General features: G+C 39.9%; 2 protein-coding genes across 4 annotated transcripts in view; one reads left to right on the forward strand and one right to left on the reverse strand.

The window, feature by feature from the left end:
* Positions 1–3,902, forward strand: part of Lrrfip2 (LRR binding FLII interacting protein 2) — a 134,094-nt gene extending 130,192 nt beyond the window's left edge. Inside the window, exons 26-28 of the mRNA XM_023719781.1 lie at positions 384–463; positions 1,084–1,188; positions 1,605–3,902. Coding sequence (XP_023575549.1) covers positions 384–463; positions 1,084–1,188; positions 1,605–1,715 — 296 coding nt within the window. The 3' untranslated portion in view covers positions 1,716–3,902. The remainder of the gene's footprint in view (positions 1–383; positions 464–1,083; positions 1,189–1,604) is intronic.
* Positions 1–15,825, reverse strand: part of Mlh1 (mutL homolog 1) — an 81,307-nt gene that overhangs the window by 13,122 nt on the left and 52,360 nt on the right. For 2 of the 3 annotated variants that reach the window (XM_023719780.1, XM_004635249.2), the window contains exons 14-19: positions 12,555–12,663; positions 10,648–10,711; positions 6,974–7,138; positions 6,369–6,461; positions 5,985–6,098; positions 4,179–4,855 (exon numbers count right to left, since the gene is read on the reverse strand). In XM_023719780.1, coding sequence (XP_023575548.1) covers positions 4,688–4,855; positions 5,985–6,098; positions 6,369–6,461; positions 6,974–7,138; positions 10,648–10,711; positions 12,555–12,663 — 713 coding nt within the window. In that variant the 3' untranslated portion in view covers positions 4,179–4,687. Of the gene's footprint in view, positions 1–4,178; positions 4,856–5,984; positions 6,099–6,368; positions 6,462–6,973; positions 7,139–10,647; positions 10,712–12,554; positions 12,664–15,825 lie in introns of those variants that run through there. The other variant, XM_023719779.1, reaches the window with a different exon arrangement.

The following is a 15,825-nucleotide window of genomic DNA, read 5'->3' on the forward strand; positions in this document are numbered from 1 at the left end:
TGCAGGGCAGGGTTCATGGAACCAGAGGGCTCAGTTCTGAGATGGAAACTCTGTGGTTCACAGGACTATAGGTAAATTTGCAGGGCTCACTGCTGCCTGACAGGGCTCTTTCTCAAAGTTCTCATACATATCAAGGTGTAGAGAATGACTCAGCCTCAATGTTAACCCAAGGGCTACTGTTGTAACATAAGGGCTGAAGCTTTTTTAGCACTTAAAAGATTATGTACATAATCCAGAACCTGGGCTGCTAACTAATGTTTTTTTTTTTTTTTTTGGTCAATCTTAGACTGCATGGTCCTTCATATGCTGCAGAGGGCATCACTGCCTGATAGCTTCAGCTCTTCCTGTCTGGGTGATAATTCATTATTATCTTCTGTTTTCAGGAGATGCCAATAGACAAATAAGTGAATACAAATTTAAGCTTTCAAAAGCAGAACAGGATATAACTACCTTGGAGCAAAGTGTAAGTACTTCTTCCAGTACCAAGTGATTTAAATTCCTTTTAAAAACCCATCTGTTTTCTAAGTCTATAGTGGCTAAAACTAAGAGTACCTGGATTTCTATGGGCTGCTTCTGCAGCTGAATTTCTAAAAGAGCTCTATATTAAAATGGGAAGGCCAGTACAGCATACCTGGTAAAGCACTTCACAGTCCTTTTCTTTGAAAACATAGGAAATTGTAGCTGCAGTTGTTCTTTGTAGCTATTTCAGAATTCAAGATCATAGCTTAGAACAAAATCATTTAGTGTACATTTCAAAAGTCTAATATACCTTCTCCATTCAGTGAGTTTCCTCCTACAATGCTACTTTGGCACTTTTACAATATAGTCCTCATAAAATTTAACATGGCAAATTGGACCTGTAATGATTATAGCTGTAATCCTCTCTGGGAACCTTTCTTGACTTATAAATAGTAGTTGAATTTAGAGAAGAGCTTACCCCAAGGGGGTTTACCTATGACTCACCCTAGGGGATTTGTTAGATGTGTTGGATTACTTGCAAATTGTAATGAAACTGTGTTTCCATCTTGGCTATCAAATCATGGTAGCAGATGCTAGAAGCTGCTGCTGATCTTATGTTTATAGATTAGTCGGCTTGAGGGACAGGTACTGAGATACAAAACTGCTGCTGAGAATGCTGAAAAAGTTGAAGATGAACTGAAAGCAGAAAAGAGGAAGCTACAAAGAGAGGTACTTGTTCCTGTATGTTCCTTGGGACAGTGCAGTTTTAAAAGATAAAATCCTTTGGAAATAAACCTTTTTTAGTGTGTAAGAAATGTAATTGTGGGCCAAATTTTAAGGAAATAGTAGTGTTGATTCTTAACTTGGGTTGGTCTTGGACATGCAGTGATTGCCATTTACTTAGATGTTTTGGTTAAGCTAAAAAGTAAAAACAATTTTTGTTTCACATCCAGTCTGTTTCTACAATTTCTTGATGTATTTTCTGTGATTTAAGTAGCCAGTCTTCAGGACCATTGTTCACATCTTTAGCTGACTGGAGGGGGAGGTAGGCTGTCCCAGGCAACTAGCAATGCTTCAATTTTCTAGAAAGTTGAGAGTACCAGTTTTGTTTCTGACCATGTAAAATGACTCTGTTCCAACTCCAGTTAAGAACTGCACTGGACAAAATTGAGGAGATGGAAATGACCAACAGCCACCTAGCCAAGCGCCTAGAGAAGATGAAGGCCAACAGGACAGCACTTCTGGCCCAGCAGTAGGATGGTCACCCTTCGGCTTCTGTGCAGCTCTGTGGGGCCTCCCTGGCTCAGTGGGATGGACTTTTTTTGTATATTGACACAAACCCCTTTCAGTACTGTTTGAGTTTTATCATTAAAACAAGCACCTTTGTATTTTATAATTTATGAGAATGAAGCAGGTTTGAATCTTCATGAACAAACACTTTCGTTATTGTTTGTAGCTTTAGTCTAGACTTAAGAACTGGTCCGTGCTGTTTTTATTTTTATTCCATAATTGCAGAATCAAGTTTACTCAGCATTTCCCCCAGCTGCCTCAGTGATCGGGCACTTGGAGACCTGGTCTGGAGGACAGCAGTTCTGAGTGCTGAGACACTTGCTGGAGACCTCAGAAAACACAAGTGCCTTCTCCACAGTGCAGTGCAGACTTCAGTGACCTCCAGCGGGCAAAAGACATTTACTCTGTCAGCATTCTTATTTTAGTGAAGAAGACCACTTCACTGGTGGAGAATCTGTGTTTCACTCAAATTTATGTTTGGAAGGAAAAAACTTTTTGTAAAATATTTAAATTTATATAAGAAAATATTAGGAAAATACATGGGGGCAGTGTATATAAAACTTGCTTTTCTGCATGGGGCAGGGAAGTCCAAGACTTTTACTCTAAAAGCCAGGGTAGAGTCCTTAGCCTTCCATATCCACTGTGCCGTATCTTGTAAAGTATTTTCATTTGCTGCTTATTTGTGAAATAATGGAGGGAGGGGAGGGGAAGGGCAGGGCAGCCAGGTGGGAGAGCTGCCTGAAGAGTCTATTAAACATACACTTTGCCAACCATGATTGGCTACCGACACATTTCTTTTGATATAGCAGCCTTTAAAAGCAAATCATGGCAACCATACCCTTCCTGTCTTGCTGTTCTTCTCTCTCTCAAGGAAAAATAATCTGGAATGTAGAACTTTTCTTTTAAGAACTGTTAATTTCATCTAAAGGCATCCAATTTGAGGTTTATCTTTAAATGACCAAGTTACAGGTATATCCACTTTGCAGGGTTTGTGATGTTCTATTGCTGTCAGAATCAAGATGGTTTTTTGGAAATGATTATGTAGCTTCAAAGTACTTACTAGAAAATATAGTGGGGAAAACTTTAATCAATTAAGACCATTTAAGGTAATACAACTAAACTTTAAACTAGTTAATAAACTCAAAAGTGAATAAAATCTCCAATAATTGTTCCCTTCTTTATAGTAATTACCCTTCATTTTAAAGATACAGAAACCAATCTCCTGAGACGGACTGGCATCCTGTAAATCTAATAGTGGCAACAGTTGTGTGGTGGTGATGGGTGAGAATGTTCTGAAATGCAGATTTAACTTCTCATTCCCTAACTCGAATTAACACACGGTACAGCTCAGCTCTCCCACACCTGGGAGACCAGCACTTTCCCTCTACTCAAGGGCACTGGCCTGTGTACCTCTTGGGGCTTCGAAGCCTCCCCTCAGTCTGCTGCTGGGAGTTTTAACTGCCAGAACCTGATCTTGCCTTTTTTATAGCATGGCGGGTATGTTGTTTTCATTCTGGTGTCCCAGTCTTTTTTCATATGAAATGGCTCCACTCATGCTTTGTTCTTTTCCACAGAACTTTCTTCATTGAGTCCTATTACAGTACTACTTCGGTTTTAATTCTTTTCATAAATCTAGCTGAAAACTGAATAGGAAGAGAATGGAATCACATTTCCCTATAAGGTCAACATTGAACCTAACCACTGAATTTGATTTGTTCTCATCTAGTTCACTCTGTGACTGTACAATGGAAAGAATTATGTTTGTGAACCGCAACACTACTGTACCTGTATTTTAGCTTAAAATCACCGTCTTCCTCTTTGTGCTGAAGGCTCTGCTTCTATCAATGTAGTCTGATATTAAGGTGGCATGTTTTAGCACTTAACAGTTTAAATCTATATACTTTTATATTATTCTTCAAACAAGAACACCCAGAAACTTAAGTGGCTAGTACTCATAGCCAGAAGAGTAGACTTAAAAGTTTAGACTAATTAGAGAATGGATAAGGACTGTTTTCTTCTCTCAGGTTTTTACCTTAGTAAGTTCATTTTGGTTACTCAAGATACAGATTCTTATAGCACTGTCTTCTGACCTTTGCTGTAGAGCTTTGATGTAGTTATAACCTTAGCTCCTACTGAAATTCAGGTGCAGATCTACAAAGTCTGAATTTATCCAGTTATGCCTGGCTTGGGTCTGGCTGCTGTGCTCAGCTCCTTCCTGCTGCAGCCCTTGGGAGTAAACCTATAGTGAACCTCTGGCAAGATGTTCTGCTCCTGGACTAGCTGGGTGGTTCTGTCCCCTATTCTCTCTGCAGGGACTGCAGCTGCAGTTTCACCCCAGGCCTGTATGCCAGGCCTGAGCTAGGTCTGAAGGGGGGGAAGGGGATGCAGGGGAGAGGGGAAGCTCTTCCACACACTCAACGGCCCTGGGCTAGGGCTGGATCTGGGGGGGTCCCAAGAACGCGGCAGAAGTTCTTACTCTGCGGGCATGTGGGGGGATAGCCCAAGATACAGATTTTTAATCCAACCTTTCTCCACAGTTGATGTTAACAGAGTCCCTTACTTGTTCAGGTCTTCTTGTAATAGGTATCTGAACTGACATATGTATTGAGCACTTAATAATAGAACTTTATTAGAATACAGGAAGAATCAAATTAGAGAATCATATAGGAAATCTTCAAGACCTTTTTAGAATTCTTAATGGTGCCTGAAGAGCATTATACTAGATTCCTATTGGCTTTCTGACTTCTTTTGGGATTCTTGAACACAGTCTGGTATATAATAAGCAAAAACAGATCTAGAAAAATTTGCATATGTAATTAAGTTAACATTAAATCATGTTAGGACAAATCTGACAATTACAATCCACTTTGCAGGAAGATATGCTACAACATTAGGATACAGAACAAGAACAAAACACATGTTCAATAAATGATCATATTTAACACCTTTCAAAGACTTTGTATAGATCTGGCAGGTTAGCAAGCTGCAGGACATTTCCATCTTCTGTGAAATGTTTTGGAGGCATAAGATGTGAACGGAAGGCTTTGTAGACAATGTGTTCCACAGTCCACTTCCAGGGGTTCAGAGTGGAACCAGACACTTCACTCTGGAATACATATTAGATGTCATAAGCCTCCCAGCACATACTGGCTTCCTGGCTGATGGGATGGGCGCTGGGACTGGAAATGCTTTGCAGCTTGTAATGGGCTGTGGGGTCTAAAACTTGGGAAGCAGCTTCTGTATACCAGTTTTTTTGAAGCCTAAGGCCTGGACACATGGAACAAGGTGTTTCAGGGAAAAAGCAGTCACTGCTGTATGGAACTATCCCCTATGGGACCTCTGTGTCTGTTCAGGGAGGATGTGCTGATAGTAGCAGAATCTAACACTATCTGATCGTGATATCTGGATGGCAATAGTTGGAAGTACCTAAATTCAAGTAGCCATGTTTTGCTAGAAGCTCAACAGATAAAAAACAAGGATAATTATGCTTGACAGTCCTAAGCATTAGTTATCTTGTGCACAAGAAAATGTTATCTCTTAAGTACAGTTTTCCAATCAAAAAAGATATTCTCAGCACAGAACAGCAAGTGTGCTGCCTTGTCTTTACTGGAGAGAGAAATTTCCTAGAAAAAGTAGCTAACAGGACCTAGGACAGACTCTGCTCACCACCTAAAGGCTCTTGGAATCCATGAGCACACCTCCTGTCCTACAACTTCCTACGGATAGAACTGGAGCAAACCCCTTTACCTCCAGGGATGGCTATAAGCAATCACTAGATGTGATGTGTTTTAAGTGGCTATCCTGTGGTTCTTACATTATTTTTACCCCTTTCTCTCTTACCTGAAATGTGCTGGTTGAAAAACATGATCTGACTATACAAATATTAAGGTTGCTTGTATGCAGCTGACCTGTAAGGGGAGTTACAGAGCCTTGTGCAGTGGTCAGATGAAAGGCAGAAACAAGACTTGGGGGTCTGAACTATAATCTGAAGACTTGGATTCACTGCCTACGAACAGAGCTAGCAGTCTAGCAGCCTTGTACAATGTAACACAGGTTCCCCTTTCACTATAATGGCTTGTGTTTCTACATTTGACAGTTTTTTTAAACCACTGGAGGTATATTTTCTAGACTAGCAGAAGGAAATAAATAACAAAAGCTGGCAACTGTGTTTGAACCTTGTTATATATAGTGATGTGAAAGGCTGTGTGGGGGCCCTTCTCATACAGCCACAGTACCTGCTGGCTTGAGAGGGTTGACTCTTCTGATACATACTGCTTCCGGATGGAGTAAAACATAGCACATTCTTTACTGAGGCTTTCAAAACATTCTTTTTCTTCATCCCAATTTACCTGTTTCAAAGAATGTAATACTTTGAGACAAGTAATACTTTAAACATTTTCATTTTTAAGTGGAGCCACAGGTATCTAAAAATGGAAATGTGGCATTTTAGGCACTAAAAACTACATTAATGAATACTGGTGATGATGGCATCTTCAGGTGTTTCCCCTTGTCAATATGGTTCAGATGGAGGTGGGGTCATGCACCTTCTTCCTGTAGCACCCTCTCTCCCTAGCTACCCTTATTATCTGCTTGATCACTTAGTATGCTTGACTGTTTACCTCTGTAGCTAGTCGAAGGATGAAGATAGGCAGTCCCTCCAAAGGGGGCACATAGTTGTCGATCAGAAGGGGTAATCCAATCAGGTTCCCTTCCTGCATATGGGGAAATGGTCAGAAAGAGGTTAAGAAATAATGCTGTCACAGTTTAAATGAATTATTCCCTTATAGTGCTTCCCTGGGGCCTTGTCCTCAGACGTGTCACTGTAGGATTCTAGGTACTCAATGGGGTGGGCGCTGGGGCCAGAAGAGCTGAGTATTTAAAACAGCTTTTTGTCTTAACGTGCAGCAAACAACTTTCCCTTTGGATCTGCTCACTAATCAAGAATATACCAGGATAAAAATCTCCAAACATCAAGGAGTAACAGGAAGAAACTGAGCAAGTGGCACAATCTTACTCACTAAAGCCTATAAGAACTGTGGGATTCATCTCTCCCTCGTGCCTGGGCCCTTCACCTGGAGGACAAAAGTGGCATGAATGGATGATAGTAGAGTTCTGCAACCTAGAAATGCACATGGGGGGTGCAGCTTCTGGGGGAGGCCTAATCTGCTGGTCCGTATACAGGAATGTAACTCATTTGGAGAACACAACAGCAGTTGCCTCACACCTCATCAATTTCCAAAGAGAAATAGTCTGCCAGCATCTCAGCTTTCTTTTTCAGAAATTCAACAATGTATTCAGCAAGTCCTTCTTTGGGACCATCTTCTTCTGTCCAGCCACTCTCAGGACTGTCTAAGGCGAGCATGGCAAGGTCAAAGAGTGGTGCTGGCTCCTAGGAAAGAACAAGAACCTTAAGGGGCAGTCTTGACAGGATGTCTAAATGCAGCCCGAATCCCCATAAAACTTAGAATAGCTACATTATCAGAACAGAAAATGAAAAACCACAAACAATGTCAATTGGCCATTTGCCTTAAAGGAAATGCCTGAACAATCCACAACAAAATCTCTTTCTTGTCAGTGAGCATTTCTACAAAAGATGTAGACAAATCCGTAGGTGGGCAGTGGCCTAAACCTGTTAAGCTAACTAGGGAAGCTGAGGCAGAACCATCCCAATTTAAGAGGCCAGCCTGGACAACCTAGCAAGACCCTGCCTCAAAAAAAAAAAAAAAAAGCTCAGTGATAAAACCTTTCATTTCAACCTCAGCACCAAAAGTTCCCTACAAACTAGGTAGGCAAGGGTGAATCAATGGGGAAGTAGTATTTCTACATTGCCTTAAAGATACAACTTATTAAATTATTATAATTATTAAACTTATAATTATTAAATTAAATAATATGCAATACATATCCCACTTTTTTCTCAGGTTACTGCTGTGATACTTTTACATATGTTACATAGTTTTTTCATAGTGGAACTCAAAAGGACATAACCTTCAATGTTTATATACCCAAAGCTTTAAATTATTTTAAGAAAAAAACTAAGATAACTGAAGGAAAATTAGCAATTTTCCTATTTAAAAAAAAAAAAATCACAATTACAGTTGGAAGTTTTTATATCCCTTTCCCAATAATTAACAAGTGGAAAATCTGAATATAGATTCCAGCATCACTGTCACTTTGATACACTTAACATTTATAAAAAAATCTAAATTCTTCTCAAGTACACAACACATGAAACGGGTTTAAATAGGTGTCTTTTAAACGGGTTTAAAAGCTGCCTCAGCTTTTAAAAAGGCTTCATGTATATTTTCTGACCAAAGTGGAATTAAATTAAAAATCAGTAATCTTTAGTAAATCCTAAGAGAGAAAACTAAGTTACTCAGTTCTTGATATGGGCACAAGAAGAAAGGCAAATTACAGAGTATTTTGAACTGACTGAAAGTGGTATATCAAAATTCGTGGGAGGCTGATAAAGCAATATTTAAGAGAAATTCACAGCAATTAACACCCATACTTTATTTTTTTTTAATTTTTTTTTTTTTTATTTATTAGAGAGAGAGAGAGAGAGAGAGAGAGAGAGAGAGAGAGTGTGTGGTGTGTGTCTGTGGCCAGCTCAGCCCACCAGGGGGCGTGGCTGGCTGGCATGTGGTGCTGGGGGATCGAACCGTGGTCCCTGATGCTTTGCTAAGCTTGTTCTAAGTAGGTGCTTTAGACCACTGAGCCATCTCTCCAGCCCCAACACCCATACTTTATAAAAAAGAAAGGTTTCAGCAGTAACCTCAGCTTCCAATTTAAGACATGTAAAGCAGAAAACAAAACCAAAATAAATTTTTAAAAAATTAGCAGTTATCAACAAAATAGAAAACAAAAAACCAAGAATAAAATCTATGAAATAAGTTCTTTGAAAGGATTAGTACAATCAACAAATCTCTTACCAGATCAAATCAAAAAAGACTTAAATTGCCAGTATTAGGAAATGGGTTATCCTACCAAAAGTCTCTATGTACTAAAAGAAGAAAAATACTAAAAATTTCTCTGCCAATATATTTGAAAATTTAACTATAGTCAGGTTTATTTAAAAAGCCGGTTTACCCAAGAATAAATAACCCTGAGCAGCTCTGTATATAGTAAAAAAATTGAATCTATAGCAACAACATTTACTTATTAGAACTTTTGGGTCTGGATGACCACTCACGAATCTTCCAAACATTAAAGAATAAATCTGACCAATTCTATACAAAGTCTTAGAAAATGGAAAAGGAAAAGATATCAGTTCATTAAAAACAGGACAGTATTATCCTAATACTAAAACTATACAAGAAGACAATGCAAGGCTATATGCAAGGAACATTCTTGAACATAGATACAAAAATTAAAAATAAACTTTTGGCCCCATCCCCGGGTCACCCTGAGACAGCAATTGAGACTGGGCATGGTGGTGTGCCCCTGTAATCCTAGCATTTGAGAGGCTGTAAACAGAATCATTACGAGTCCAATCTCGTAGTGAGACCCTGAACACCCTGTGGACCCCTCCCTACACAGAAAAAAATAAAATAAGCTTTTAGTGAATCTGATAATAGGACAGCACATCCTGACCAAGCAGTGTTTATCTGAGGAATGGGAGACTGATTAACATACCCAAGTCAGTCAATATATTATACTATATTAATAAACCAAAAAAGAAAAACCATATGATTATCTTAGTAGATATAGGAAAAAAAATCTGAATAAATTCAACCATGTTCCTAAATAAAATAAAACAAGGAACAGAAGGGAGCTTCCTCACCCTCATAAGGGCATCTATGAAAATAGGATGGTTAGCATCATATCCAGTGAGGCAAGTCTGCCTACTTTCTCCTTAAGATCAGGAACAAAGGATGGATTTCCTTTATTACCACTTTGTCCACCACTGTACTGACCGTTTTAGCTAGAGTAGCCAAGAAAAAGAAAATTCTTCGAGATTGAACAGGAAGAAGCAAAACTTTTTTCTCCTCAGAGGATACGACCATGGAGAAAATTAGTAGAATCTATAAAAATGTTACTAAGTTCAGCAAGGTTGCAAGGTATCACACTAATATACAAAATTCATGTATGTGTATATATTAGCAATAATTGGAAACAAATTGTAAAAATTACCATTTACAATAGCATAAAGTATGTGAAATACTAAATCTAACACAATTTTTCTCCTCAAATTGATCTACAGTTTGAAAACAATTCAGACTTAAAATTCTAATAGGCATTTCTTTTTTTTTTTTGGCAGAACCAGGGATTGAACTCAGTCCCTTAGCTTGCCAGGGAAGCGCTTATTCCATTGAGCTATCTCCCCGGCCCCTTAAAAGACATTTCTATAGTGTATGTCACATAAAACATAGGTTCTAAAGATAGGTAGTATGATTTTTTAATTCTAAATTAAAATTAAGCGTTTTAGTCTTGGAAGAAATGGATTAAAATTGTTACAGCGATGTAACCCAATTGCAGAGTACCTGGCTGACATGTACAAGGCCCTAGGTTTGATTTTCAGCACCACAAATATAATTTAAAAATTATTACTAAGGGTTGTGTTCTGACCATCATTCTACAGAACGTTTATTTCTATTTTCTTTCCAAGTTTAAGTAGATACATATCCATTTCTAAACTACTAACATTTGTTTTTAAACCGGCTACCAAATGACTATTTGGCCAAAAGAAACAAAACTTTATTGTAATTAGATAACTCCACATAAAAAAATATATTACAGAAACTCTTAAAGCAGCATATTTAAGAAAATTTAGTATAAGATACTAATGACACCAAAGAACTCTTTAGTATAAGATACTAATGACACCATAGAACTCTTTCCAGAAATGACAAGTGAAAATTTCAGAAAATTTCAGAAGTGACAAGGCAATACACTTACCGATAACCTCAGTACACCAAAATTTGCAAAGTCATAAATGAGTATCTGGTAGAAGAGTTCTTCACTGAAAATTAAAAGAAAAAATTGACCTTATGAAAAAGCTGGATCTAGGCATGAGAACCAACCAAATAGGGACAATTGGGAGAAGCAATCTCTGAAGCATAAACAGGCCAAACAGTTCTGCCTTGCTATGGAACCCGGGTAACAGTCTAACAAGACCTCTTATTCCTCCAGACACCTGGCATTTCCAACATCTCCAGACAGATAGGGAGGTGTGTGTGTGTGTGTGTGTGTGTGTGTGTGTGTGTCCGACCTCCAAAAACAGGCTGGAACACTAAGTCTGGCTTGTCCCCACTTTCCTGCTGCTATAAGAAATTTTAAACACTCTGTGGTGAAACTTCCAGAATTATTTTGTTTGATTACCATTTCTCCCACTTAAACCTGTAAGTCACTTTTCCCCCGAATTTAGAACACTTGCACAGATACGGTACCTTGGGGATAGGCCCCATAACTAAACAAGAAATACATTTATACATTACATAAACTTTAGACATATAACTTGAAGATAATTTTACATGATAATTTATAAATTTTTTTGCATGAAACAAAGTTTCACAGTGTACAGTTCTCTGTAGAATTTTGATGATATTCAAAACCTTACAGATTTTGAAGAATTTTGGACTTCACATTGGGGATGTGCGACCTGTAGCTGCAATTCTGGAATGGCCTGGAACGATCTGTGAGGCGAAAACCTGAGTGCAGCTGTGATTTGGAGCCTTGGAAGTCATGTACTTAGCTACACGGGGAAAGAAGCAAGAGGAGTAGAATTCCTAACAAAATAGTGATCACTCGCTACACACCCCAAAGAGTCTCAAACTAGACAATAGACCTTGAAAAGAGCTTCACCAGAAGGGTTTCCAAGCCTCAAAGAATGAATCATGAGCATCCAAAGAGCTATGTGAGGCAACAGTAACCTTTAGGTTTTATCTAATGTGCCAAATCAAAGCAATTTACAGTGGCTGCCACACTCACAAGGTCAAAAACAACTCTGAGGGAGAGAGACCCACAGTACATAAGTGATTACAAGGACATAGGAGGTGGCAGAATCTGTATCTGTTACCTATTTGAGAACATATTCAATCTAAGTTCTATATTCAGTAGGAGCTGATCTATCAGGGTTCCTGGAAACAACCGAATTATCACCAGCTATCAATGAGGCATAAAAAAACCAAAAACCACCCTTCATGTGCTAATCCACCCTACTGGCTTGTCTGGTGGACAAAGTAAACCTGTGGTGCATTCCCAAAGTTGGCAGGCATCAGATTTTCTTGGCTCCCTCATAGTTCCTATTGCACAAAGCAGATGGAATTCTTTCAACCTCGGACACAGTCAACATTTAACTGAGTGTCAAGCCTTTATAAAAAACTAGGTTTCTTAGGTTCTTTTTTAAAAAACTTATTTAGTATAGCATCTTGCTATGCAGTTCAGACATGTAGTGATCCTCCTGTCTCAGCCTCTCCAGTGCTGGGATCAGTTATGGGAAAGTATAGCACATCCAGTGCTCCAGGGCTGGCACAGGGATCAAACTTGGGTCCTTGCCCTTTGCCAGGCAGGCACTTGGACTTAGGAAAAAAAACCCAAAAAACTTCCTGGTGGTTATATAAATGGAAAATAGTCAAACTGGATTCTGTAATCACATTTGATTTGCAAGCCTGTGCCCTTTCTGACCACTTCATGCTGCTTTCCCCCAGCTTCCTGTGCCCTGTACCACTATTCTAGTAGAGTGATGGTGAACATGTTGGTGTTTTCAATTGATAAAAACAGCTCGCTATGGCATGTATGCCACAGGTTCGCCACCACTGTTCTACTTAGTGGGGCTTCTATTTTTCACGTGTTCACGGCCTTACCTAAGCTTGGTGGTGTTGAGAAGATACAACTTGGTCTGATGCTGCACCAAGGCCCACTGGGGATCCACACAGCCCACAAAGGAGTGGTTCTGGAACATCTCCCGGAGAGCTGGAAATTAAAGCAAAAACTGGCTAAGCAGTAGAACCCTACCAACACTGCTTCATTCCCACAGTTCCAAGCACCAAAACTTCACAACAGACAGCAAAGGTGCTTGACCTGAGCCTCCTGCTGAAGACAAACCAAATGCAGAACACATAACTGATTATTTAAAATGCAACAAAATTTCTAAAATATTATGGAATACACAAGGGAAAAAAATCAAAACCAAAACAGAAGCCTAGTGATGTAATGAGAACTCTAAAGATGTTTTTCTAAAGATGAGAGGAGTCTGAGGAGTTAGGAACTTTAGTTTTTCATGGGTTCTGTTGGTCTGTAAAAGGAAGACAAAATTCCAGAAATGGATTGAAATGGAGATACTGCCCCACGTGTGAAGCTGAGATCCCAAGGGCCACACTGTGAGTGAAAAGGGAATCTATATTATGTTCCATGCCCACTCTAGTCTCTTTCAAATGACACTGAGCAAAAATGCCACCTCAAACTTTGAGTTGCCAAGTAGTAAAGGAAAAAAACTTTCGAGGAGTGTGTAATCATAGCCTGGTCTTCACATGCATTTGCAGTCTGAAGTCACACTCAGTAAACTGCTTGGAAACCTTAAGTGGACATTTTAGTTTAAAAAGACACCAGGGCTGAATGTTTTTCCATATCCCTGTTAGAATCAAATGCACATTATTCCTGGAGAAATCTATCTTTAACCCAGATAAAGTATCAGAAACTAGAGTTAAGAGGCAATTATAGGATGAGATCTGCAAAGGTTGAAGCTTAAAAATACCAATAAAGAATAAGTATGTTCAGTATATTCAAGAGGTGTTAAAACCAGGAGTGCAGCAGGGCAGTACCAAAAATGATCAAGATTTCCAAAAGAACCAAGTAAAAGTTATAAAAAGGCAGGGGCCAGGGTTTGATCCTGGCACCACATACCTCACTGGCCTTGCCCCCGGGCACGCTGAGTCAGCAATGGAGTCTGAGCAGGGTGGTGCACACCTGTAATCCCAGCATGAGGGAGGCAGAAAGTAGGAGAATCACTATGAGTCCAAGCTTCATAGTGAGACCCTTCAGAGAAAAAAAAAACTGTAAAAATGAATGCTGTTAATTATAAAATCAAATTGTACATAATACATTAGATTATGTTGACAATGTAACTGGAAGGTAGGTCTAAAGAAGTTACCTGAAGCACACAGAGAAGCAAAGAGAAAATATAAAATAGATCTTAGGGATAGAGAAGGGAGGCTAATATCTGAAGACTCTGAAGATAAAATACTTGAAAATATCCCAGAAGTGATTAAAAATGTCCAGTAACAGTTCTATAAAATACAGCAGGTACATAAAACCTGACATGTATAGGTACTAAAGGATATTAAGAAAAGACATTTTTAAATCACTCAGAAAACTGAGGCTAACGCCTAAGTACTAAATGTAAGACTGATAGCTGAATTTTCAACTAATATAGGAGAGAAAAAAAAAAAAAAAAAAAAACCTTCAATACTCAAAGGAAAAACAACTGCTGGTCTGAATTCTAAATTCAACAATTACTTTTCAAGTAAGGGTGAATTATGGAAGGTAAACTCAGTTGGCCACTGCTACTATCTGAATGCTTGTGTCCTTCCAAAACTCAGGTTGAAATCCTAAGGGATAAATAGTATTAAGAGGTGGTGTCCTGGGCAAGTGACGAAGTACATCTTCTAGACTGGGATTAGTGTCCCATATAGGAAAGCCCCTGGACAGCCAGGAAGCCTATTTGCCATGTGAGAGCACACCGTCTGTGAGGAAGCATGCCCTTACCATACAATGAACCTGCCAGCACATCAGTCTGAAGCACCTCAGCTTGCACAGTTACAAGAACAAATCTGTACTGTGTAATGAGCCACCCCGTCTATGATGATTTGTTAAAACAGTCTGAAAGGAGCCACCAAAAAGCCCACCCAAAGAGGTGCTTCAGGCAGAGGAACAACTGAGTAAGTAATAACTAGTAAAACAAAAATAAATTCACAACTATAATATGGGATAATTAGATGATCAGTAGAAACTAGAATTTAACAACATACCCAAATCAATTCTAGGTGGGTGATAGACTCAAGTATAAGCTATTCAGGAGGCAATATCAGAGCATATCTTTCCCTAGCAGTACACATACACAACCATCCACCCCCATATACAGTATATCTTTAATATCTTAACAAAGCTAGGGAGGACTTCCTACAATTTAAAAAAACAAAAAGCCAGCTGGGTGCACTTGTCATTGAAGTTCCTCCAGAGGCCTACAGGATGATGCCTGCGCCCAGAGTCTGAGGCCAGCCAGGGCTACCACATGAGACCCTATCTTAAAAAAAAAAAAAAAAAAAAAACCCACACCAATGCAAAAAATATGTAATATAAAGCCTGTGACGAACTGATTAAACAGTCCTAGCCAGGCCCAGTGAATGTGTGGGAGAGCTTCTGGCTACCATGCACCTGCGGAACCTACTGGTCCCAGCCTAGGCTCGGCGTGGGTGAGAGACTCTTTCACCCCCTTGGGATGCCCCCCAGCACTCCGCAGCACCTTCGCACCCTGCCCGCCCAGTACGAATTTCTGCCGCATTCCAGAACCCCTAGATCCAGTTCTAGCCCAGGCCTGGTTGAGTGTGTGGGAGAGCTTCCCACTACCCTGTGCCTGCGGGTCCTACCAGTCCCACCCAGTCGCAACATGCGTGAGACCCTCTTTCACCCCATGAATGCCCCCCACCACTCCGTAGTACCCCCCACCCAACCTGCCCACCGAGTAGGAATTTCTGTCGTGTTCTGGGAACACCCAGATCCAGTCCTCGACCAGGACCAGTAAGTGTGTGGGAGGGCTGCCTCTCCCCACTATTCCACCTTGTCCCCTCCAGACTCAGCTCAGGCCTGGCATACAGGCCTGGGGTGAAACCCTGAAGCTGCAATCCCTGCAGAGAGTATAGGGGACAGAACCACCCAGCTAGTCCAGGAGGAGAACATCTTGCCAGAGAGGCACAACAGGTTCACCCCCAAGAACAGCAGGAAGGAGCTGAGCACAGCAGCCAGACCCAAGCCAGGCACAACTGGATAAATCCAAACTTTGTACATCTGCACCTGAACTTCAGTACGTGCTAAGGTTATAACTGCACCAAAGATCTACAACAAAGGTCAGAAAACAGT

This window comes from Octodon degus, unplaced genomic scaffold (genome assembly GCF_000260255.1).
Source record: "Octodon degus isolate 3935 unplaced genomic scaffold, OctDeg1.0 scaffold00071, whole genome shotgun sequence".
NCBI lineage: Eukaryota > Metazoa > Chordata > Mammalia > Rodentia > Octodontidae > Octodon > Octodon degus.